Source organism: Crinia signifera, chromosome 8 (assembly GCF_055691185.1).
Source record: "Crinia signifera chromosome 8, ASM5569118v1, whole genome shotgun sequence".
Lineage (NCBI taxonomy): Eukaryota > Metazoa > Chordata > Amphibia > Anura > Myobatrachidae > Crinia > Crinia signifera.
Genome location: NC_139224.1, coordinates 178,066,452 through 178,093,043, shown reverse-complemented (window position 1 = coordinate 178,093,043; position 26,592 = coordinate 178,066,452). Strand labels below are relative to the sequence as shown.

Below are 26,592 nucleotides of genomic sequence, written 5' to 3'. Positions count from 1 at the left end.
GCGCGTTGTCACGCTGCTTGTGGTCAGATATAAGCTGAGGAGAGGGCTGGACACACGAGTGGCGGACACTCTGGCGCGTTGTCACGCTGCTTGCGGTCAGATATAAGCTGGGGAGAGGGCTGGACACACGAGTGGCGGACACTCTGGCGCGTTGTCACGCTGCTTGCGGTCAGATATAAGCTGGGGAGAGGGCTGGACACACAAGTGGCGGACGCTCTGGCGCGTTGTCACGCTGCTTGTGGTCAGATATAATCTGAGGAGAGGGCTGGACACACGAGTGGCGGACGCTCTGGCGCGTTGTCACGCTGCTTGTGGTCAGATATAAGCTGAGGAGAGGGCTGGACACACGAGTGGTGGACACTCTGGCGCGTTGTCACGCTGCTTGCGGTCAGATATAAGCTGAGGAGAGGGCTGGACACACAAGTGGTGGACACTCTGGCGCGTTGTCATGCTGCTTGCGGTCAGATATAAGCTGAGGAGAGGGCTGGACACACGAGTGGCGGACACTCTGGCGCGTTGTCACGCTGCTTGCGGTCAGATATAAGCTGAGGAGAGGGCTGGACACACAAGTGGTGGACACTCTGGCGCGTTGTCATGCTGCTTGCGGTCAGATATAAGCTGAGGAGAGGGCTGGACACACGAGTGGCGGACACTCTGGCGCGTTGTCATGCTGCTTGCAGTCAGATATAAGCTGAGGAGAGGGCTGGACACACGAGTGGCGGACACTCTGGCGCGTTGTCATGCTGCTTGCGGTCAGATATAAGCTGGGGAGAGGGCTGGACACGAGTGGTGGACGCTCTGGCTCATCACGCTGCTTGCGGTCAGATATAAGCTGGGGAGAGGGCTGGACTCACAAGTGGTGGACTCTCTGGCGCGTTGTCACGCTGCTTGCGGTCAGATATAAGCTGAGGAGAGGGCTGGACACACGAGTGGCGGACACTCTGGCGCGTTGTCACGCTGCTTGCGGTCAGATATAAGCTGAGGAGAGGGCTGGACACACGAGTGGCGGACACTCTGGCGCGTTGTCACGCTGCTTGCGGTCAGATATAAGCTGAGGAGAGGGCTGGACACACGAGTGGCGGACACTCTGGCGCGTTGTCACGCTGCTTGCGGTCAGATATAAGCTGGGGAGAGGGCTGGACTCACAAGTGGCGGACGCTCTGGCTCATCACGCTGCTTGCGGTCAGATATAAGCTGGGGAGAGGGCTGGACTCACAAGTGGTGGACTCTCTGGCGCGTTGTCACGCTGCTTGCGGTCAGATATAAGCTGAGGAGAGGGCTGAACACACGAGTGGCGGACACTCTGGCGCGTTGTCACGCTGCTTGCGGTCAGATAAAAGCTGGGGAGAGGGCTGGACACGAGTGGTGGATGCTTTGGCGCGTTGTCACGCTGCTTGCGGTCAGATATAAGCTGGGGAGAGGGCTGGACACGAGTGGTGGACGCTCTGGCGCGTTGTCACGCTGCTTGCGGTCAGATATAAGCTGAGGAGAGGGCTGAACACACAAGTGGCGGACGCTCTGGCGCGTTGTCACGCTGCTTGCGGTCAGATATAAGCTGGGGAGAGGGCTGGACACGAGTGGCGGACGCTCTGGCGCGTTGTCACGCTGCTTGCGGTCAGATATAAGCTTAGGAGAGGGCTGGACACACAAGTGGTGGACACTCTGGCGCGTTGTCATGCTGCTTGCGGTCAGATATAAGCAGAGGAGAGGGCTGGACACGATTGGCGGACTCTCTGGCGCGTTGTCATGCTGCTTGCGGTCAGATATAAGCTGAGGAGAGGGCTGGACACGATTGGCGGACACTTTGGCGCGTTGTCACGCTGCTTGCGGTCAGATATAAGCTGAGGAGAGGGCTGAACACACGAGTGGCGGACGCTCTGGCGGGTTGTCACGCTGCTTGCGGTCAGATATAAGCTGGGGAGAGGGCTGGACACACGAGTGGCGGACGCTCTGGCGCGTTGTCACGCTGCTTGCGGTCAGATATAAGCTGAGGAGAGGGCTGGACACACAAGTGGTGGACACTCTGGCGCGTTGTCATGCTGCTTGCGGTCAGATATAAGCAGAGGAGAGGGCTGGACACGATTGGCGGACTCTCTGGCGCGTTGTCATGCTGCTTGCGGTCAGATATAAGCTGAGGAGAGGGCTGGACACGATTGGCGGACACTCTGGCGCGTTGTCACGCTGCTTGCGGTCAGATATAAGCTGGGGAGAGGGCTGGACACACGAGTGGCGGACACTCTGGCGCGTTGTCATGCTGCTTGCGGTCAGATATAAGCTGGGGAGAGGGCTGGACACGAGTGGTGGACGCTCTGGCTCATCACGCTGCTTGCGGTCAGATATAAGCTGGGGAGAGGGCTGGACTCACAAGTGGTGGACTCTCTGGCGCGTTGTCACGCTGCTTGCGGTCAGATATAAGCTGAGGAGAGGGCTGGACACACGAGTGGCGGACACTCTGGCGCGTTGTCACGCTGCTTGCGGTCAGATATAAGCTGAGGAGAGGGCTGGACACACGAGTGGCGGACACTCTGGCGCGTTGTCACGCTGCTTGCGGTCAGATATAAGCTGAGGAGAGGGCTGGACACACGAGTGGCGGACACTCTGGCGCGTTGTCACGCTGCTTGCGGTCAGATATAAGCTGGGGAGAGGGCTGGACTCACAAGTGGCGGACGCTCTGGCTCATCACGCTGCTTGCGGTCAGATATAAGCTGGGGAGAGGGCTGGACTCACAAGTGGTGGACTCTCTGGCGCGTTGTCACGCTGCTTGCGGTCAGATATAAGCTGAGGAGAGGGCTGAACACACGAGTGGCGGACACTCTGGCGCGTTGTCACGCTGCTTGCGGTCAGATAAAAGCTGGGGAGAGGGCTGGACACGAGTGGTGGATGCTTTGGCGCGTTGTCACGCTGCTTGCGGTCAGATATAGGCTGGGGAGAGGGCTGGACACGAGTGGTGGACGCTCTGGCGTGTTGTCACGCTGCTTGCGGTCAGATATAAGCTGGGGAGAGGGCTGGACACACAAGTGGCGGACGCTCTGGCGCGTTGTCACGCTGCTTGCGGTCAGATATAAGCTGAGGAGAGGGCTGAACACACGAGTGGCGGACGCTCTGGCGCGTTGTCATGCTGCTTGCGGTCAGATATAAGCAGAGGAGAGGGCTGGACACGATTGGCGGACTCTCTGGCGCGTTGTCATGCTGCTTGCGGTCAGATATAAGCTGAGGAGAGGGCTGGACACGATTGGCGGACACTCTGGCGCGTTGTCACGCTGCTTGCGGTCAGATATAAGCTGGGGAGAGGGCTGGACACACGAGTGGCGGACGCTCTGGTGCGTTGTCACGCTGCTTGCGGTCAGATATAAGCTGGGGAGAGGGCTGGACACACAAGTGGCGGACGCTCTGGCGCGTTGTCACGCTGCTTGCGGTCAGATATAAGCTGAGGAGAGGGCTGGACACACGAGTGGCGGACGCTCTGGTGCGTTGTCACGCTGCTTGCGGTCAGATATAAGCTGAGGAGAGGGCTGGACACACGAGTGGCGGACGCTCTGGTGCGTTGTCACGCTGCTTGCGGTCAGATATAAGCTGAGGAGAGGGCTGGACACGAGTGGTGGACGCTCTGGTGCGTTGTCACGCTGCTTGCGGTCAGATATAAGCTGAGGAGAGGGCTGGACACACGAGTGGCGGACACTCTGGCGCGTTGTCACGCTGCTTGCGGTCAGATATAAGCTGAGGAGAGGGCTGGACACGAGTGGTGGACGCTCTGGTGCGTTGTCACGCTGCTTGCGGTCAGATATAAGCTGAGGAGAGGGCTGGACACGAGTGGTGGACGCTCTGGTGCGTTGTCACGCTGCTTGCGGTCAGATATAAGCTGGGGAGAGGGCTGGACACACAAGTGGCGGACGCTCTGGCGCGTTGTCACGCTGCTTGCGGTCAGATATAAGCTGAGGAGAGGGCTGGACACACGAGTGGTGGACGCTCTGGTGCGTTGTCACGCTGCTTGCGGTCAGATATAAGCTGGGGAGAGGGCTGGACACACAAGTGGCGGACGCTCTGGCGCGTTGTCACGCTGCTTGCGGTCAGATATAAGCTGGGGAGAGGGCTGGACACACGAGTGGCGGACACTCTGGCGCGTTGTCACGCTGCTTGCAGTCAGATATAAGCTGAGGAGAGGGCTGGACACACGAGTGGCGGCTTCATATGCAGCAGACAGGATTTTATTGCGAGCTGGATAACAGGAAATTCTTAGAAATGTCATTAACGCACATTTATTGCCGGTTCCCAGAATAGCGCGGCTGATCTACATTCATAGACATCACTCAGGAATGTGTCTGCTGCGAACCTCAGGATGCAAAGAGGATTCAGCAGGGGAGTAGGCTGCTTATACAGGGGCAGCGGGCAATGCCACCCGATCACTGTAGGCTGCTTATATGGGGGCATTGGGCAATGCCACCCGATCACTGTATGCTGCTTATATGGGGGCAGCGGGCAATGCCACCCGATCACTGTAGGCTGCTTATACAGGGGCAGCGGGCAATGCCACCCGATCACTGTAGGCTGCTTATATGGGGGCATTGGGCAATGCCACCCGATCACTGTATGCTGCTTATATGGGGGCAGCGGGCAATGCCACCCGATCACTGTAGGCTGCTTATATGGGAGCATTGGGCAATGCCACCCGATCACTGTAGGCTGCATATACGGGGGCAGCGGGCAATGCCACCCGATCACTGTAGGCTGCTTATATGGGGACAGCGGGCAATGCCACCCGATCACTGTAGGCTGCATATACGGGGGCAGCGGGCAATGCCACCCGATCACTGTAGGCTGCTTATATGGGAGCATTGGGCAATGCCACCCGATCACTGTAGGCTGCTTATATGGGGGCATTGGGCAATGCCACCCGATCACTGTAGGCTGCATATACGGGGGCAGCGGGCAATGCCACCCGATCACTAGGCTGCATATACGGGGGCAGCGGGCAATGCCACCCGATCACTGTAGGCTGCATATACGGGGCAGCGGGCAATGCCACCCGATCACTGTAGACTGCTAATATGGGAGCATTGGGCAATGCCATCCGATCACTGTAGGCTGCTTATATGGGAGCATTGGGCAATGCCACCCGATCACTGTAGGCTGCTTATATGGGGGCATTGGGCAATGCCACCCGATCACTGTAGGCTGCATATACGGGGGCAGCGGGCAATGCCACCTGATCACTAGGCTATATATACGGGGGCAGCGGGCAATGCCACCCGATCACTGTAGGCTGCATATACGGGGGCAGGGGGCAATGCCACCCGATCACTGTAGGCTGCTAATATGGGAGCATTGGGCAATGCCATCCGATCACTGTAGGCTGCTTATATGGGGGCATTGGGCAATGCCACCCGATCACTGTAGGCTGCATATACGGGGGCAGCGGGCAATGCCACCCGATCACTAGGCTGCATATACGGGGGCAGCGGGCAATGCCACCCGATCACTGTAGGCTGCATATACGGGGGCAGCGGGCAATGCCACCCGATCACTGTAGGCTGCTAATATGGGAGCATTGGGCAATGCCACCCGATCACTGTAGGCTGCTTATATGGGGGCATTGGGCAATGCCACCCGATCACTGTAGGCTGCTTATACGGGGGCATTGGGAAATGCCACCCGATCACTGTAGGCTGCATATACGGGGGCTGCGGGCAATGCCACCCGATCACTAGGCTGCATATACGGGGGCAGCGGGCAACGCCATCCGATCACTGTAGGCTGCTTATATGGGAGCATTGGGCAATGCCACCCGATCACTGTAGGCTGCTTATATGGGGGCATTGGGCAATGCCATCCGATCACTGTAGGCTGCTTATACAGGGGCAACGGGCAATGCCCCCTGATCTTTGTAGTCTGCTTATAGGGGGCCCCAGGCAATGCCCCCGATCTTTGTAGGCTGTTTATATGCGGGGCCTGGGCAATGCCCCCCCATATTTGTAGAATATATGGGGGCCCTTGGGCGGGTGCCGGATGGGGTCCCGACAGTCATTTACCCAACATTGGGATCCCGACAGTCAAATCCAGACACACGGGGGCCCGACGGCCACCGACTATTCTCCCATGTGGCGGTCCAAGACCCCCATAGAGGGAGAATACAATAGAGGCTTTGTTGCGCTCACCATGCTGTCTGGGTCCGGCCAGTCGGGATAATGAGGGTCGGGATCCCGACTGTCGGAACCCTGTGGGCAATGCCCCCTGATCTCTGTAGTCTGCTTATATGTGGAGCCCTGGACAATGCCCCCCGATCTCCAACAACATGCCCGGTTACCTTGCTCAATGCAGGAACATGATCTGTTACAGGCCCAGATTTGGGAAACACTGGCTTAGGCCAACACATACTTGGGGCTCAGTCCAGGTCTCACGGTTCAGTCATTGCGGCAGCGGGTGCACATTACAGCTGCATGAATTCACACAAACGTGCGCGCTGCCCCATAGCGCTCCGGGCAATATTGCGCCAACACCGGGATTTCAGGTGTGAGGTCGGGTGCCAAAGTCTGCGACAATGTCACATGGCTCCCTGCGCACATAATGGAATTGACCCCTTTGTATCACCTGAGGATCTTCGTACAGGGTAGTGATTAGGAACCAGTGTGACGATGGCAGCTTAGTCTCAGACCCTGCGCCTGGGTTCCTGACCTCTCGCGGCACGCGTTCCACTGTTACTCCGACGCGTTTCACATTACATGATGTCAAAATCGCTGGGCCCGGATTCTTGTGCAGATTTTCTGCGCGGTTCCCATCGCTGTGAAAGGTCAGCCTCGTATTTCTGTCACCATGGGAAGGTGCGCAGGAGATATACAGCCCTGTGTACTACATTCTACACGCTGACATTTGCCATTCACCGCCCGGGGGGAGAGCAGCAGACATTACAGAGCTTCACATTTCTCTGCAGCTTTGGGAAAGCCACAATATTAATTGTCAGTGAAGATAAACAGGCGCATACGTCATTACCTGTCCTAATCACAGAGGTATGAGGAAGACGGCAACTGCCAGCTCCTCCGAGACATTGTGTAATGACAGCTTATTAATCCTGCAAGAGGAGAGCGTATTGCAGCATCCAGCCAACACCGTATGTCGGCATCCACCTCAGGAGCAACACAATAGCCGAGTACTCGCTGTGCCAACCGCCAGTGGGCATCTCATCTGGGCGGGCATGTGACGTCTGTCGGCAGTTCCGGCATATGGAACAGTCGGTGTGTCAGCTGCTCACGCAACTGTAGAGACAGATGTATCACGTGGAGAGTGATAAACACCCAGCAATGTGTGCCAGGATTATAGTTCTAGATTATAGGGATGTTACCAACCATCGATGTTCACATTAAGAACCATCGGATAGCAGGTTTGCGATGATTGTCAGTCATAAGATGATGCTGCTGATCGGAATTGCCCGCGGCTTAGCTAATGTCCGATTTTCTGCCGGCTTCAGCACCAGCCTGCAATATAACCAGCGTCATGGTTCTGATTCGATAGCTAGCACCCATCTGATCGCATGTTTGATGTCTGAGCCTGGCAGCGTGGCGATGCCAAGCTTCAGATCTCCGTCCCTAAGGCCAGTATTCAATGAGAAAAATTCGCTGTGATTTTTGGAGAGTTTGTGCTTTTCATGCGGTGGAGAGAGGTTTTTTTTCTCCAAAGGCGAGCCACCCTATTCAATGTGAAATATTCTCCGTCTTTCTAAGTGATTTTCGCCGTCTCTCTCCGTGTAGAAATTCTCCATCTTTTGATGGAGAGCAGGAATGTGAACTTTTAAACTAAAAGGGTGTTTTTTTTAATTTTGGTGTCAAAAAATCAGGTTTTTTTTTCTGTGAAGGGCCATGTTATTTTTATTCATGTGCCTATAGCACATGAATATATATTTAATAAAAAAAAAATATTTTTTTACAATTTTTTTTTTTTTTTTTTTTTACACAGTGCAGCCAGCAGGGGGCCGGAGCGCTCGAGCCGCTCATTAGATATTCATATATTCACTGCACCCGATGCACGTTCGGGTACAGTGAATACTGGGTCCCCCGCTGGCTATAGGGGGGGCAGCCTGTGCTGCCTGGGTCCAGGGGAGCCCTGCTCCCCTCCCCATATCCCCTGCAGCAGCCAAGAGAGACTTTAATCTCTCTTGGCTGCTACGTCCCCCGGCTCCCTGCCGCGGACGCTCGTCCGCTGCAGGGGTTAAGACTCGCCGCGAGTGGCGGCGAGTCTTTAACACGTTGAATAGGGGGAGCAGGAGGCTCCGGAACACGGAGAGTGCATGGCGAGAGAAAAAATCTCTCGCCATGCACGGAGAAAATTGAATACTGGCCTAATTCTAGGTGTGCGGCAGCGTACTGATCCAACGCACGTCTTAAGGGGCTGTAAATATCCACTGTAGGCTGGACGTATGTGTGTGTGTGTGTGTATATATATATATCATGGGTGTACTGCATGTGATGTGTGTGTGTATGGGGCAGTACGGATGGTGTAATGGTTACATTACTGCCTCACAGCACTGAGGTCATGGGTTCTATTCCCACCATGTGTTATATATACGGGGCAGTACGGATGGTGTAATGGTTACATTACTGCCTCACAGCACTGAGGTCATGGGTTCTATCCCCACCATGTGTTATATATACTGGGCAGTACGGACGGTGTAATGGTTAGCATTACTGCCTCACAGCGCCGAGGTCATGGGTTCTATCCCCACCATGTGTTATATATACGGGGCAGTACGGATGGTGTAATGGTTACATTACTGCCTCACAGCACTGAGGTCATGGGTTCTATCCCCACCATGTGTTATATATATACAGGGCAGTACGGACGGTGTAATGGTTAGTATTACTGCCTCACAGCGCTGAGGTCATGGGTTCTATCCCCACCATGTGTTATATATACGGGGCAGTACGGACAGTGTAATAGTTAGCATTACTGCCTCACAGCACTGAGGTCATGGGTTCTATCCCCACCATGTGTTATATATACGGGGCAGTAAGGACGGTGTAATGGTTAGCATTACTGCCTCACAGCACTGAGGTCATGGGTTCTATTCCCACCATGTGTTATATATACGGGGCAGTACGGATGGTGTAATGGTTACATTACTGCCTCACAGCACTGAGGTCATGGGTTCTATCCCCACCATGTGTTATATATACGGGGCAGTACGGACGGTGTAATGGTTAGTATTACTGCCTCACTGTGCTGAGGTCATGGGTTCCATTCCCACCATGTGTTATATATACGGGGCAGTACGGACGGTGTAATGGTTAGTATTACTGCCTCACAGCGCTGAGGTCATGGGTTCTATCCCCACCATGTGTTATATATACGGGGCAGTACGGACAGTGTAATAGTTAGCATTACTGCCTCACAGCACTGAGGTCATGGGTTCTATCCCCACCATGTGTTATATATATGGGGCAGTAAGGACGGTGTAATGGTTAGTATTACTGCCTCACTGTGCTGAGGTCATGGGTTCCATTCCCACCATGTGTTATATATACGGGGCAGTACGGACGGTGTAATGGTTAGTATTACTGCCTCACAGCGCTGAGGTCATGGGTTCTATTCCCACCATGTGTTATATATACGGGGCAGTACGGATGGTGTAATGGTTACATTACTGCCTCACAGCACTGAGGTCATGGGTTCTATCCCCACCATGTGTTATATATACGGGGCAGTACGGATGGTGTAATGGTTAGTAATACTGCCTCACTGTGCTGAGGTCATGGGTTCTATCCCCACCATGTGTTATATATACGGGGCAGTACGGACGGTGTAATGGTTAGTATTACTGCCTCACTGTGCTGAGGTCATGGGTTCCATTCCCACCATGTGTTATATATACGGGGCAGTACGGACGGTGTAATGGTTAGTATTACTGCCTCACAGCGCTGAGGTCATGGGTTCTATCCCCACCATGTGTTATATATACGGGGCAGTACGGATGGTGTAATGGTTAGCATTACTGCCTCACAGCGCTGAGGTCATGGGTTCTATCCCCACCATGTGTTATATATACGGGGCAGTACGGATGGTGTAATGGTTAGCATTACAGCCTCACAGCGCTGAGGTCATGGGTTCTATCCCCACCGTGTGTTATATATACGGGGCAGTACAGATGGTGTAATGGTTATAGCATTACTGCCTCACATCACTGAGGTCATGGATTCTATCCCCACCATGTGTTATTTATACAGGGCAGTACGGATGGTGTAATGGTTACATTACTGCCTCACAGCGCTGAGGTCATGGGTTCTATCCCCACCATGTGTTATATATACGGGGCAGTACGGACGGTGTAATGGTTACATTACTGCCTCACAGCACTGAGGTCATAGGTTCTATCCCCACCATGTGATATATATACGGGGCAGTATGGACGGTGTAATGGTTACATTACTGCCTCACAGCGCTGAGGTCATGGGTTCTATCCCCACCATGTGTTATATACACGGGGCAGTACGGACGGTGTAATGGTTACATTACTGCCTCACAGCGCTGAGGGCATGGGTTCTATCCCACCATGTGATATATATACGGGGCAGTACGGATGGTGTAATGGTTACATTACTGCCTCACAGCGCTGAGGTCATGGGTTCTATCCCCACCATGTGTTATAAATACAGGGCAGTACGGATGGTGTAATGGTTACATTACTGCCTCACAGCGCTGAGGACATGGGTTCTATCCCCACCATGTGTTATATATATACGGGGCAGTACGGACGGTGTAATGGTTATAGCATTACTGCCTCACATCACTGAGGTCATGGGTTCTATTCCCACCATGTGTTATATATACGGTGCAGTACGGATGGTGTAATAGTTATAGCATTACTGCCTCACAGCGCTGAGGTCATGGGTTCTATCCCCACCATGTGTTATATATACGGGGCAGTACGGACGGTGTAATGTTTAGCATTACTGCCTCACAGCACTGAGGTCATGGGTTCTATCCCCACCATGTGTTATATATACGGGCAGTACGGATGGTGTAATGTTTAGCATTACTGCCTCACAGCACTGAGGTCATGGGTTCTATCCCCACCATGTGTTATATATACGGGGCAGTACGGATGGTGTAATGGTTAGCATTACTGCCTCACAGCACTGAGGTCATGGGTTCTATCCCCACCATGTGTTATATATACGGGGCAGTACGGACGGTGTAATGGTTACATTACTGCCTCACAGCGCTGAGGTCATGGGTTCTATCCCCACCATGTGTTATATATATATAGGGGCAGTATGGATGGTGTAATGGTTACATTACTGCCTCACAGCACTGAGGTCATGGGTTCTATTCCCACCATGTGTTATATATACGGGGCAGTACGGATGGTGTAATGGTTACATTACTGCCTCACAGCACTGAGGTCATGGGTTCTATCCCCACCATGTGTTATATATACGGGCAGTACGGATGGTGTAATGTTTAGCATTACTTCCTCACAGCACTGAGGTCATGGGTTCTATCCCCACCATGTGTTATATATACGGGGCAGTACGGACGGTGTAATGGTTATAGCATTACTGCCTCACATCACTGAGGTCATGGGTTCTATTCCCACCATGTGTTATATATACAGGGCAGTACGGATGGTGTAATAGTTATAGCATTACTGCCTCACAGTGCTGAGGTCATGGGTTCTATCCCCACCATGTGTTATATATACGGGGCAGTACGGATGTGTAATGGTTATAGCATTACTGCCTCACAGCACTGAGGTCATGGGTTCTATTCCCACCATGTGTTATATATACGGGGCAGTACGGATGTGTAATGGTTATAGCATTACTGCCTCACAGCACTGAGGTCATGGGTTCTATCCCCACCATGTGTTATATATACGGGCAGTACGGACGGTGTAATGGTTAGCATTACTGCCTCACAGCGCTGAGGTCATGGGTTCTATTCCCACCATGTGTTATATATACTGGGCAGTACGGACGGTGTAATGGTTACATTACTGCCTCACAGCACTGAGGTCATGGATTCTATCCCCACCATGTGTTATATATACGGGGCAGTACGGACGGTGTAATGTTTAGCATTACTGCCTCACAGCACTGAGGTCATGGGTTCTATCCCCACCATGTGTTATATATACGGGCAGTACGGATGGTGTAATGTTTAGCATTACTGCCTCACAGCACTGAGGTCATGGGTTCTATCCCCACCATGTGTTATATATACGGGGCAGTACAGATGGTGTAATGGTTAGCATTACTGCCTCACAGCATTGAGATCATGGGTTCTATCCCCACCATGTGTTATATATACGGGACAGCACGGACGGTGTAATGGTTACATTACTGCCTCACAGCACTGAGGTCATGGGTTCTATTCCCACCATGTGTTATATATACGGGACAGTACGGATGGTGTAATGGTTAGCATTACTGAATCACAGCACTGAGGTCATGGGTTCTATTTCCACCATGTGTTATATATACAGGGCAGTACGGATGGTGTAATGGTTACATTACTGCCCCACAGCACTGAGGTCATGGGTTCTATTTCCACCATGTGTTATATATACAGGGCAGTACGGACGGTGTAATGGTTACATTGCTGCCTCACAGCGCTGAGGTCATGGGTTCTATCCCCACCATGTGTTATATATACGGGTAGTGTTCCCGCTAGGCTGTTTTAGCGGGGCGCTGCGCCCTGCCCGTTTTTTAAAGGGCAAAATGCGCCCTGCCCCTCTAGCAGCGCCCCGCTAAAACAGCCTGGTGCCTGCCTGACTCCTTGCACGGGGAAGCCCAGCGCCGCCTTAGACGGCGATGCCCGGCGCTTCCCCGGCATCAAGGCACCTTCCCCCAGCATCTTCAGCGCGGCCGGGCCCGCCCACTTTAGTGACGCCGGCGGCCCGGCCCGCCCACTTTAGTGACGTCGGCGGCCCGGTCCGCCCACTTTAGTGACGTCGGCGGTCCGGGACCGCCCACAAGTGGGCCGTCGGCTGCCCTGGCCCGCCCCCCGGCGCCCTTCCCGGCACAATTTCTAGAGGGAACACTATACGGGGCAGTACGGTAATAATATTCTCTGTACAGCGCTGCGGATTATGTGTGCGCTATATAATAACTGGTAATAATAGTCTCTGTACAGCGCTGCGGAATATGTGTGCACTATATAATAACTGGTAATAATAGTCTCTGTACAGCGCTGCGGAATATGTGTGCGCTATATAATAACTGGTAATAATAGGCTCTGTACAGTGCTGGGGAATATGAGTGCGCTATATAATAACTGGTAATAATAGTCTCTGTACAGCGCTGCGGAATATGTGTGTGCAATATAAATAACTGGTAATAATAATCTCTGTACAGCGCTGCGGAATATGTGTGCGCTATATAATAACTGGTAATAGTCTCTGTACAGTGCTGCGGAATATGTGTGCGCTATATAATATAACTGGTAATAATCTTTGTATAGAGCTGTGGAATATGTGTGCGCTATATAAATAACTGGTAATAATAATCTCTGTACAGCGCTGCGGAATATGTGTGCGCTATATAATAACTGGTAATAATAATCTCTGTATAGTGCTGCGGAATATGTGTGCACTATATAAATAACTGGTAATAATCTCTGTACAGCGCTGCAAAATATGTGTGTGCTATATAATATAACTGGTAATAATAGTCTCTGTACAGCGCTGCGGAATATGTGTGTGCTATATAATATAACTGGTAATAATATTCTCTGTACAGCGCTGCAGAATATGTGTGCGCTATATAATAACTGGTAATAATAATCTCTGTATAGTGCTGCGGAATATGTGTGCACTATATAAATAACTGGTAATAGTCTCTGTACAGCGCTGCGGAATATGTGTGCTCTATATAATATCTGGCAATAATAGTCTCTGTACAGCGCTGCGGAATATGTGTGCACTATATAATAACTGGTAATAATAGTCTCTGTACAGCGCTGCGGAATATGTGTGCGCTATATTATAACTGGTAATAATAGTCTCTGTACAGCGCTGCGGAATATGTGTGCGCTATGTAATCACTGGTAATAATAGTCTCTGTACAGCGCTGCGGAATATGTGTGCACTATATAATTACTGGTAATAATAGTCTCTGTACAGCGCTGCGGAATATGTGTGCGCTATGTAATAACTGGTAATAATAGTCTCTGTACAGCGCTGCGGAATATGTGTGCGCTATATAATAACTGGTAATAATAATCTCTGTACAGCGCTGCGGAATATGTGTGCGCTATATATATAAATGGTGATAATAGTCTTTGTACAGCGCTGCAGAATATGTGTGTGCTATATAAATAACTGGTAATAATTGACACTGTACAGCGCTGCGGAATATGTGTGCGCTATATAATAACTGGTAATAATATTCTCTGTACAGCGCTGTGGAATATGTGTGCGCTATATAATAACTGGTAATAATATACTAGATATATATAATGGATGTACTGCATGTGTACTGTATGTGAAGGGTCTCTGTATTGTGTAGGCTGGACGTGTGTGTGTGTGTGTATATATATATATACTAGGTGATTCATCGCGCCCTACGGGCGCTCTTCACACCGTCGTAAGGGGCTGCGCCCCCTTAATTTGTGAACATTTGTATATGAGAAAGATGGTTAGAATTGTATGTAAGATGCCTGTATTGCAACTTGAGTTATAGGTGAAATGTGTTAAATAGAGAGCATATGATGTGGAAGGGGGTGTGTATTGTTTTGTTTAATTAAAAAGCAGTTACATGTAAGATGTACATTGATAGTGTGGATGGTACAGTGACATTTGTGGGTGTGGGGGGGGCTGTGTGTGCATGTTGTTTAGGTGTGTGTGTGCAATAGTATAGTAGGGTGTTTCTGAGTCAGCGGCTCACTGGCGGAGGTCACGACACAGGAAAACAGGAGGCTGGGTAGTGATAGGGGTGTGTGGGCATAAGGGGGACTAAAGAGGAGGGTGGGAGATACTGTGCAGCTTCTGCCAGTGGGTGAGGGTCCAGGGTGGCAGTACAGGATGGTGGCCCTTAGTCAGTGTCTCCTCCTACTGGGTGGGAGTTCGGGTGCATGAGAGCAGGAGGCTGGGCTATGAGGCATGATAGGGGCATGTGGGCAAAACAGCGTCGGTGACTCCCCAGTGGTGGAAGTTACGGTTCAGGAGAGCAGGAAGCTGGGTAGTGATAGGGGTGTGTGAGTATACGGGGGACAAAAGAGGGGCTTAGGGGTGCCGTAAAATGCGGGAGGGGCGCGGGGGGTGCCGTGAATCAAGGAAGGGGGGCGCAGGTGTCGGCGAATCGCGGGAGAGGGCGGGGGTCCGCAAAGCGTGGGAGGGGGCGTGAATTGTGCAAGGGGGGGTTGCGAATCGCGGGAGGGGGGGAGCGCGGGGGGTCCGTGAATTGCGGGAGGGGGGGGGGGCACGGGGCACGATGAATCACCTAGTTGGTTATATATTCTTGTAGAAGGATGGTAGGATGTTGCTGTCATTCAGAATGCATTTACATAAACAGTAATAGTAGCAGTAAAAGGTCTGACTTAAAACACCTACAGTAAAACAGAACAGGTGTTATATATTATACAAAGAAGTGGTTGATGATGTGTATGTTGACGTGCACATAGTTCATAGTTGTCACTGGAAAAAAATTGCTACAAGAAAAAATCAACACAGAAAGTTCAACACATGTAAATGTTGACATAAGTGTGGCACTTCATCGGTGTCCATGTCGACACATGAGAATGAATATGAAAACATTCCAAAAAAGAAAAATAAATCTTCAAAAACTCATGTCAACCTTTTTCATTGTCGACCATAGCCGTGCCAGTGTTTTGCATGTGCCATTTAATCCTGGGGTTGCCGTGAATCGCGCGCAGGGGTGGGGGGGGAGGGAGGAGGTGAGGGGTGTCCGCGAATCACGGGAGGAGGGGTCGTGGGTGGATGCCGTGAATTGCTGGAGGGGGGGTCGCGGGGGGGGGGGGGGGTGCCGCGAATTGTGGGAGGGGGGGGGCGCGGGGTTTTGCAGTGAATCGCGAGAGGGTGGGTCGCGGGGGGTTGCCGCAATGACAGGAGTGGGGGTCAGGGGTGGGGAATCGCAGTAGGGGGGGTCGTGGGGGGCACCGTGAACCGCGGGGGCCCGGGGGGTTGGCGCGAACCGTGGGAGGGGGGATTGCGGGGTGCCGCGAATCGCAGGAGGGGGGGTGTCACGGGGTGGGGCCGCGAATCGCGGGAGTCACCGGGGGTGCCGCGAATTGCGGGGGGTGTGCTGCAGATCGCGGGAGGGGGGTCGCGGGGGGTGCCGCGAATCGCCACAAGAAAAAATCAACACAGAAAGTTCAACACATGTAAATGTTGACATAAGTGTGGCACTTCATCGGTGTCCATGTCGACACATGAGAATGAATATGAAAACATTCAAAAAAAGAAAAATAAATCTTCAAAAACTCATGTCAACCTTTTTCATTGTCGACCATAGCCGTGCCAGTGTTTTGCATGTGCCATTTAATCCTGGGGTTGCTGTGAATCGCGCAAGGGGGTGGGTGGAGAAGGGAGGAGGTAAGGGGTGTCCGCGAATCACGGGAGGAGGGGTCGTGGGTGGATGCCGTGAATTGCGGGAGGGGGGGTGTGGGTGCCGCGAATTGTGGGAGGGGGGGGCGCGAGGGGTTGCAGTGAATCGCGGGATGGTGGGTCGCTGGGGCGGGGGGTTGCCGCAATGACAGGAGGGGGGGTCAGGGGTGGGGAATCGCGGGAGGGGGGGTCGTGGGGGGCACCGTGAACCGCGGGAGGGGGGGCCGGGGGGTTGGCGCGAATCGTGGGAGGGGGGGTCGCGGGGTGCCGCGAATCGCAGGAGGGGGGGGTGTCACCGGGTGGGGCCGCGAATCGCGGGAGTCACCGGGGGTGCCGCGAATTGTGGGGGGTGTGCTGCAAATCGCAGGAGGGGGGTCGCGGGGGGTTCCACGGATCGCCACAAGAAAAAATCAACACAGAAAGGTCAACACATGTAAATGTTGACATAAGTGTGGCACTTCATTGGTGTCCATGTCGACACATGAGAATGAATATGAAAACATTGAAAAAGTGAAAAATAAATCTTGTCAACCTTTTTCATTGTCGACCATAGCCATGTCAGTGTTTTGCATGTGCCATTTAATCGTGGGGATGCCGTGAATGGGGGGGGGGGGGGGGGAGGAGGTGCATACCTCCCAACATGACCCTCTCCAGGAGGGACACATTGCTCTGTTTCTGGACTTTCTTCTTAATTTATGGATTACCATCACCTGTGCTTAAACACCTTTCTTATCAATTACCCTGTTTAAACAGGTGATGACAATCATAAATTAAGATGGAAGTCCACAACCCAGCGTTACAGCTCCAGACACACTTTGAGTGACAGATGTAGCCAAATATATAAGAGAGAGATATATATATATATATATATATATATATATATATATATATATATATATGATCCGAGGGAGCCGGCACTCGGAGTTGCTGTATGCTCTTCTAGTGCCCCGGTGCCTTCCCATAAGCCAGAGGGCTAGTAGATATGTGTCCGAGGTAGGCGGCACTCAGAGACGATGTAGACAATTTAAACCATAAAACGGTTTATTGTGAAAAAAATGAGGCAACGTTTTGGGGATGACCCCCTTTCTCAAGCCAAAACAAACAAGTTTTTTTTTCACAATAAACCGTTTTATGGTTTAAATTGTCTACATCGTCTCTGAGTGCCGCCTACCTCGGACACATATATATATATATATATATATAATGGATGTAGTGTATAGCAGAATGGTCTCTGTGACTAATTTAGCCCCTACCGCTGGGAAAGCCTTATCCTTGTGCATGAGGCCATTTTCCCATTGCAGTAATACACTTGGGATGTCCCGCCACAGAGACCCAAAATGGCTGCATCTTCCCCCTATGTGGCCACGTGGCAGGATCACCCATGTGCGTAGTCATGAAACACGTATGTTCTATGAAACACAGGATGGAAGAAACTTACAAGGGGCAGATGTTCTATATTTAATGAGCTGTTTCTATAGACTAAAATGGGGCTTATTAATGGTGGATTCCGTCACTTCCGCAGGTGGACGCTGTGAAGAAGGCGCTGCAGGATCTGCAGCTGAACGTGGTGGAGATGACGGATGAGAATGCCACCTTAGATGGCGGAGATGTTTTGTTTACAGGTAACATATAACATTTCTGTAACATGTAATGGCGAGTTATCTCCTGAGGGGACGTCTCTGTCATTTCCGTAGTTTCCAGAAAGTTCTGCTGAAAGATTTTCACTTAATATTTCGCTCACAATAAACGCCGGAACACTCGCTATAGTGTGACCCCGCGCAACTCAGTCTTCTCGCTATAGTGTGACCCCGCGCAACTCAGTCTTCTCGCTATAGTGTGATGCCGTGCACCTCAGTCTTCTCGCTATAGTGTGACGCTATGCACCTCAGTCTTCTCGCTAGAGTGTGACCCCGCGCAACTCAGTCTTCTCGCTATAGTGTGACGCAGCGCACCTCAGTCTTCTCGCTATAGTGTGACGCCGTGCACCTCAGTCTTCTCGCTATAGTGTGACGCTATGCACCTCAGTCTTCTCGCTATAGTGTGACGCTATGCACCTCAGTCTTCTCGCTATAGTGTGGCGCCATGCACCTCAGTCTTCTCGCTATAGTGTGATGCCGTGCACCTCAGTCTTCTCGCTATAGTGTGACGCCGTGCACCTCAGTCTTCTCCCTATAGTGTGACGCCATGCACCTCAGGCTTCTCGCTATAGTGTGATGCCATGCACCTCAGTCTTCTCGCTATAGTGTGATGCCATGCACCTCAGTCTTCTCACTATAGTGTGACGCTGTGCACCTCAGTCTTCTCCCTATAATGTGACGCTGTGCACCTCAGTCTTCTCGCTATAGTGTGACGCCGTGCACCTCAGTCTTCTCCCTATAGTGTGACACCATGCACCTCAGTCTTCTCGCTATAGTGTGACGCCGTGCACCTCAGTCTTCTCCCTATAATGTGATGCCACGCACCTCAGTCTTCTCGCTATAGTGTGATGCCGCGCACCTCAGTCTTCTCGCTATAGTGTGATGCCGTGCACCTCAGTCTTCTCCCTATAATGTGACGCTGTGCACCTCAGTCTTCTCCCTATAATGTGACGCTGTGCACCTCAGTCTTCTCCCTATAGTGTGACGCTGTGCACCTCAGTCTTCTCCCTATAATTTGATGCCGCGCACCTCAGGCTTCTCCCTATAGTGTGACGCTGTGCACCTCAGTCTTCTCGCTATAGTGTGACGCCGTGCACCTCAGTCTTCTCCCTATAATGTGACGCTGTGCACCTCAGTCTTCTCCCTATAATGTGACGCCGTGCACCTCAGTCTTCTCCCTATAATGTGATGCCGCGCACCTCAGTCTTCTCCCTATAATGTGACGCTGTGCACCTCAGTCTTCTCCCTATAATTTGATGCCGCGCACCTCAGTCTTCTCCCTATAATGTGACGCTGTGCACCTCAGTCTTCTCCCTATAATGTGACGCCGTGCACCTCAGTCTTCTCCCTATAATGTGATGCCGCGCACCTCAGTCTTCTCCCTATAATGTGACGCTGTGCACCTCAGTCTTCTCCCTATAATTTGATGCCGCGCACCTCAGTCTTCTCGCTATAGTGTGACGCCGTGCACCTCAGTCTTCTCGCTATAGTGTGATGCCATGCACCTCAGTCTTCTCACTATAGTGTGACGCTGTGCACCTCAGTCTTCTCCCTATAATGTGACGCTGTGCACCTCAGTCTTCTCGCTATAGTGTGACGCCGTGCACCTCAGTCTTCTCCCTATAGTGTGACACCATGCACCTCAGTCTTCTCGCTATAGTGTGACGCCGTGCACCTCAGTCTTCTCCCTATAATGTGATGCCACGCACCTCAGTCTTCTCGCTATAGTGTGATGCCGCGCACCTCAGTCTTCTCGCTATAGTGTGATGCCGTGCACCTCAGTCTTCTCCCTATAATGTGACGCTGTGCACCTCAGTCTTCTCCCTATAGTGTGACGCTGTGCACCTCAGTCTTCTCCCTATAATTTGATGCCGCGCACCTCAGGCTTCTCCCTATAGTGTGACGCTGTGCACCTCAGTCTTCTCGCTATAGTGTGACGCCGTGCACCTCAGTCTTCTCCCTATAATGTGACGCTGTGCACCTCAGTCTTCTCCCTATAATGTGACGCCGTGCACCTCAGTCTTCTCCCTATAATGTGATGCCGCGCACCTCAGTCTTCTCCCTATAATGTGACGCTGTGCACCTCAGTCTTCTCCCTATAATTTGATGCCGCGCACCTCAGTCTTCTCCCTATAATGTGACGCTGTGCACCTCAGTCTTCTCCCTATAATGTGACGCCGTGCACCTCAGTCTTCTCCCTATAATGTGATGCCGCGCACCTCAGTCTTCTCCCTATAATGTGACGCTGTGCACCTCAGTCTTCTCCCTATAATGTGATGCCGTGCACCTCAGTCTTCTCGCTATAGTGTGACACTGTGCACCTCAGTCTTCTCCCTATAATGTGACGCTGTGCACCTCAGTCTTCTCCCTATAGTGTGACGCTGTGCACCTCAGTCTTCTCGCTATAGGTTGACGCTGTGCACCTCAGTCTTCTCCCTATAGTGTGACGCTGTGCACCTCAGTCTTCTCCCTATAATGTGACGCTGTGCACCTCAGTCTTCTCCCTATAATGTGACACCATGCACCTCAGTCTTCTCCCTATAGTGTGACGCTGTGCACCTCAGTCTTCTCCCTATAATGTGACGCCGTGCACCTCAGTCTTCTCCCTATAATGTGACGCCGTGCACCTCAGTCTTCTCCCTATAATGTGACGCTGTGCACCACAGTCTTCTCCCTATAATGTGACGCTGTGCACCTCAGTCTTCTCCCTATAATGTGACACCATGCACCTCAGTCTTCTCCCTATAGTGTGACGCTGTGCACCACAGTCTTCTCCCTATAATGTGACGCTGTGCACCTCAGTCTTCTCCCTATAATGTGACACCATGCACCTCAGTCTTCTCCCTATAGTGTGACGCTGTGCACCTCAGTCTTCTCCCTATAATGTGACGCCGTGCACCTCAGTCTTCTCCCTATAATGTGACGCCGTGCACCTCAGTCTTCTCCCTATAATGTGACGCTGTGCACCTCAGTCTTCTCCCTATAATTTGATGCCGCGCACCTCAGTCTTCTCGCTATAGTGTGACGCCGTGCACCTCAGTCTTCTCCCTATAATGTGACGCTGTGCACCTCAGTCTTCTCCCTATAGTGTGACGCTGTGCACCTCAGTCTTCTCGCTATAGGTTGACGCTGTGCACCTCAGTCTTCTCCCTATAGTGTGACGCTGTGCACCTCAGTCTTCTCCCTATAGTGTGACGCCGTGCACCTCAGTCTTCTCCCTATAATGTGACGCTGTGCACCTCAGTCTTCTCCCTATAATGTGACGCCGTGCACCTCAGTCTTCTCCCTATAATGTGACGCTGTGCACCTCAGTCTTCTCCCTATAATGTGACGCCGCGCACCTCAGTCTTCTCCCTATAATGTGACGCTGTGCACCTCAGTCTTCTCCCTATAATGTGACGCCGTGCACCTCAGTCTTCTCCCTATAATGTGATGCCGCGCACCTCAGTCTTCTCCCTATAATGTGACGCGGTGCACCTCAGTCTTCTCCCTATAATTTGATGCCGCGCACCTCAGTCTTCTCGCTATAGTGTGACGCCGTGCACCTCAGTCTTCTCCCTATAATGTGACGCTGTGCACCTCAGTCTTCTCCCTATAGTGTGACGCTGTGCACCTCAGTCTTCTCGCTATAGGTTGACGCTGTGCACCTCAGTCTTCTCCCTATAGTGTGAAGCTGTGCACCTCAGTCTTCTCCCTATAGTGTGACGCTGTGCACCTCAGTCTTCTCCCTATAGTGTGACGCCGTGCACCTCAGTCTTCTCGCTATACGTTGACGCTGTGCACCTCAATCTTCTCCCTATAGTGTGACGCCGTGCACCTCAGTCTTCTCCCTATAATGTGACGCTGTGCACCTCAGTCTTCTCCCTATAATGTGACGCCGTGCACCTCAGTCTTCTCCCTATAATGTGACGCTGTGCACCTCAGTCTTCTCCCTATAATGTGACGCCGCGCACCTCAGTCTTCTCCCTATAATGTGATGCCGCGCACCTCAGTCTTCTCCCTATAATGTGACGCCGTGCACCTCAGTCTTCTCCCTATAATGTGACGCCATGCACCTCAGTCTTCTCCCTATAATGTGACGCTGTGCACCTCAGTCTTCTCCCTTTAATGTGACGCCGTGCACCTCAGTCTTCTCCCTATAATGTGATGCCGCGCACCTCAGTCTTCTCCCTATAATGTGACGCCGTGCACCTCAGTCTTCTCCCTATAATGTGACGCCGTGCACCTCAGTCTTCTCCCTATAATGTGACGCTGTGCACCTCAGTCTTCTCCCTATAGTGTGACGCTGTGCACCTCAGTCTTCTCGCTATAGGTTGACGCTGTGCACCTCAGTCTTCTCCCTATAGTGTGACGCTGTGCACCTCAGTCTTCTCCCTATAGTGTGACGCCGTGCACCTCAGGCTTCTCGCTATACGTTGACGCTGTGCACCTCAGTCTTCTCCCTATAATGTGACGCCGCGCACCTCAGTCTTCTCCCTATAATGTGACGCCGTGCACCTCAGTCTTCTCCCTATAATGTGACGCTGTGCACCTCAGTCTTCTCCCTATAGTGTGACGCTGTGCACCTCAGTCTTCTCCCTATAGTGTGACGCTGTGCACCTCAGTCTTCTCGCTATAGGTTGACGCTGTGCACCTCAGTCTTCTCCCTATAGTGTGACGCCGTGCACCTCAGTCTTCTCCCTATAATGTGACGCCGTGCACCTCAGTCTTCTCCCTATAATGTGACGCTGTGCACCTCAGTCTTCTCCCTATAGTGTGACGCTGTGCACCTCAGTCTTCTCCCTATAGTGTGACGCCGTGCACCTCAGTCTTCTCCCTATAATGTGACGCCGTGCACCTCAGTCTTCTCCCTATAATGTGACGCTGTGCACCTCAGTCTTCTCCCTATAATGTGACGCCGTGCACCTCAGTCTTCTCCCTATAGTGTGACGCTGTGCACCTCAGTCTTCTCCCTATAATGTGACGCCGTGCACCTCAGTCTTCTCCCTATAATGTGACGCCGTGCACCTCAGTCTTCTCCCTATAATGTGACGCTGTGCACCTCAGTCTTCTCCCTATAATGTGACGCTGTGCACCTCAGGCTTCTCGCTATAGGTTGACGCTGTGCACCTCAGTCTTCTCCCTATAATGTGACGCTGTGCACCTCAGTCTTCTCCCTATAATGTGACGCCGTGCACCTCAGTCTTCTCCCTATAATGTGACGCCGTGCACCTCAGTCTTCTCCCTATAATGTGATGCTGTGCACCTCAGTCTTCTCCCTATAATGTGACGCCGTGCACCTCAGTCTTCTCCCTATAATGTGACGCTGTGCACCTCAGGCTTCTCGCTATAGGTTGACGCTGTGCACCTCAGTCTTCTCCCTATAATGTGACGCCGTGCACCTCAGTCTTCTCCCTATAATGTGACGCCGTGCACCTCAGTCTTCTCCCTATAATGTGACGCTGTGCACCTCAGTCTTCTCCCTATAATGTGACGCTGTGCACCTCAGGCTTCTCGCTATAGGTTGACGCTGTGCACCTCAGTCTTCTCCCTATAATGTGACGCTGTGCACCTCAGTCTTCTCCCTATAATGTGACGCCGTGCACCTCAGTCTTCTCCCTATAGTGTGACGCCGTGCACCTCAGTCTTCTCCCTATAATGTGATGCCACGCACCTCAGTCTTCTCCCTATAGTGTGATGCTGTGCACCTCAGTCTTCTCCCTATAATGTGACGCTGTGCACCTCAGGCTTCTCGCTATAGGTTGACGCTGTGCACCTCAGTCTTCTCCCTATAATGTGACGCTGTGCAGCTCAGTCTTCTCCCTATAATGTGACGCCGTGCACCTCAGTCTTCTCCCTATAATGTGACGCCGTGCACCTCAGTCTTCTCCCTATAATGTGATGCTGTGCACCTCAGTCTTCTCCCTATAATGTGACGCTGTGCACCTCAGTCTTCTCCCTATAATGTGACGCTGTGCACCTCAGGCTTCTCGCTATAGGTTGACGCTGTGCACCTCAGTCTTCTCCCTATAATGTGACGCTGTGCACCTCAGTCTTCTCCCTATAATGTGACGCTGTGCACCTCAGTCTTCTCCCTATAATGTGACGCTGTGCACCTCAGTCTTCTCCCTATAATGTGACGCCGTGCACCTCAGTCTTCTCCCTATAGTGTGACGCTGTGCACCTCAGTCTTCTCCCTATAATGTGACGCCGTGCACCTCAGTCTTCTCCCTATAATGTGACGCCGTGCACCTCAGTCTTCTCCCTATAATGTGACGCTGTGCACCTCAGTCTTCTCCCTATAATGTGACGCTGTGCACCTCAGGCTTCTCGCTATAGGTTGACGCTGTGCACCTCAGTCTTCTCCCTATAATGTGACGCTGTGCAGCTCAGTCTTCTCCCTATAATGTGACGCCGTGCACCTCAGTCTTCTCCCTATAATGTGACGCCGTGCACCTCAGTCTTCTCCCTATAATGTGACGCCGTGCACCTCAGTCTTCTCCCTATAGTGTGACGCCGTGCACCTCAGTCTTCTCCCTATAATGTGACGCCGTGCACCTCAGTCTTCTCCCTATAGTGTGACGCTGTGCACCTCAGTCTTCTCCCTATAATGTGACGCCGTGCACCTCAGTCTTCTCCCTATAGTGTGACGCCGTGCACCTCAGTCTTCTCCCTATAATGTGACACTGTGCACCTCAGTCTTCTCCCTATAATGTGACGCTGTGCACCTCAGTCTTCTCCCTATAATGTGACGCCGTGCACCTCAGTCTTCTCCCTATAATGTGACGCCGTGCACCTCAGTCTTCTCCCTATAATGTGACGCTGTGCACCTCAGTCTTCTCCCTATAATGTGACGCTGTGCACCTCAGGCTTCTCGCTATAGGTTGACGCTGTGCACCTCAGTCTTCTCCCTATAATGTGACGCTGTGCAGCTCAGTCTTCTCCCTATAATGTGACGCCGTGCACCTCAGTCTTCTCCCTATAATGTGACGCCGTGCACCTCAGTCTTCTCCCTATAATGTGACGCCGTGCACCTCAGTCTTCTCCCTATAGTGTGACGCCGTGCACCTCAGTCTTCTCCCTATAATGTGACGCCGTGCACCTCAGTCTTCTCCCTATAGTGTGACGCTGTGCACCTCAGTCTTCTCCCTATAATGTGACGCCGTGCACCTCAGTCTTCTCCCTATAGTGTGACGCCGTGCACCTCAGTCTTCTCCCTATAATGTGACGCCGTGCACCTCAGTCTTCTCCCTATAGTGTGACGCTGTGCACCTCAGTCTTCTCCCTATAATGTGACGCTGTGCACCTCAGTCTTCTCCCTATAGTGTGACGCTGTGCACCTCAGTCTTCTCCCTATAGTGTGACACCGTGCACCTCAGTCTTCTCCCTATAATGTGATGCCGCGCACCTCAGTCTTCTCCCTATAGTGTGACGCTGTGCACCTCAGTCTTCTCCCTATAATTTGATGCCGCGCACCTCAGTTTTCTCCCTATAGTGTGACACCGTGCACCTCAGTCTTCTCCCTATAATGTGATGCCGCGCACCTCAGTCTTCTCCCTATAGTGTGACGCTGTGCACCTCAGTCTTCTCCCTATAATGTGACGCCGTGCAGCTCAGTCTTCTCCCTATAGTGTGACGCTGTGCACCTCAGTCTTCTCCCTATAATGTGACGCCGTGCAGCTCAGTCTTCTCCCTATAGTGTGACGCCGCGCACCTCAGTCTTCTCCCTATAGTGTGGCGCTGTGCACCTCAGGCTTCTCCCTATAATGTGATGCCGCGCACCTCAGTCTTCTCCCTATAATGTGATGCCGTGCACCTCAGTCTTCTCCCTATAGTGTGACGCTGTGCACCTCAGTCTTCTCCCTATAGTGTGACGCCGCGCACCTCAGTCTTCTCCCTATAATGTGACGCTGTGCACCTCAGTCTTCTCCCTATAGTGTGACGCTGCGCACCTCAGTCTTCTCCCTATAATGTGACGCCGTGCACCTCAGGCTTCTCCCTATAATGTGATGCCGCGCACCTCAGTCTTCTCCCTATAATGTGACGCCGCGCACCTCAGTCTTCTCCCTATAATGTGACGCTGTGCACCTCAGTCTTCTCCCTATAGTGTGACGCTGCGCACCTCAGTCTTCTCCCTATAATGTGACGCCGTGCACCTCAGTCTTCTCCCTATAGTGTGACGCCGTGCACCTCAGTCTTCTCCCTATAATGTGATGCCGCGCACCTCAGTCTTCTCCCTATAGTGTGACGCCGTGCACCTCAGTCTTCTCCCTATAATGTGACGCCGTGCACCTCAGTCTTCTCCCTATAGTGTGACGCTGTGCACCTCAGGCTTCTCCCTATAGTGTGACGCTGTTGAGTGCATGTATAGGACTCTTACATAGCAGACAATGTTCTATTTGCCGTATGGCGCAGAAGGCATATAAC

At 52.1% G+C, this 26,592-nt stretch overlaps 1 protein-coding gene across 3 annotated transcripts in view; it reads left to right on the top strand.

Moving 5' to 3' along the window:
- The window catches only part of DDAH1 (dimethylarginine dimethylaminohydrolase 1), a 128,281-nt gene that overhangs the window by 37,596 nt on the left and 64,093 nt on the right, over positions 1-26,592 (top strand). For all 3 annotated transcript variants that reach the window (XM_083157897.1, XM_083157894.1, XM_083157896.1), the window contains one exon: positions 18,072-18,171. In XM_083157897.1, coding sequence (XP_083014023.1) covers positions 18,072-18,171 — 100 coding nt within the window. The remainder of the gene's footprint in view (positions 1-18,071; positions 18,172-26,592) is intronic.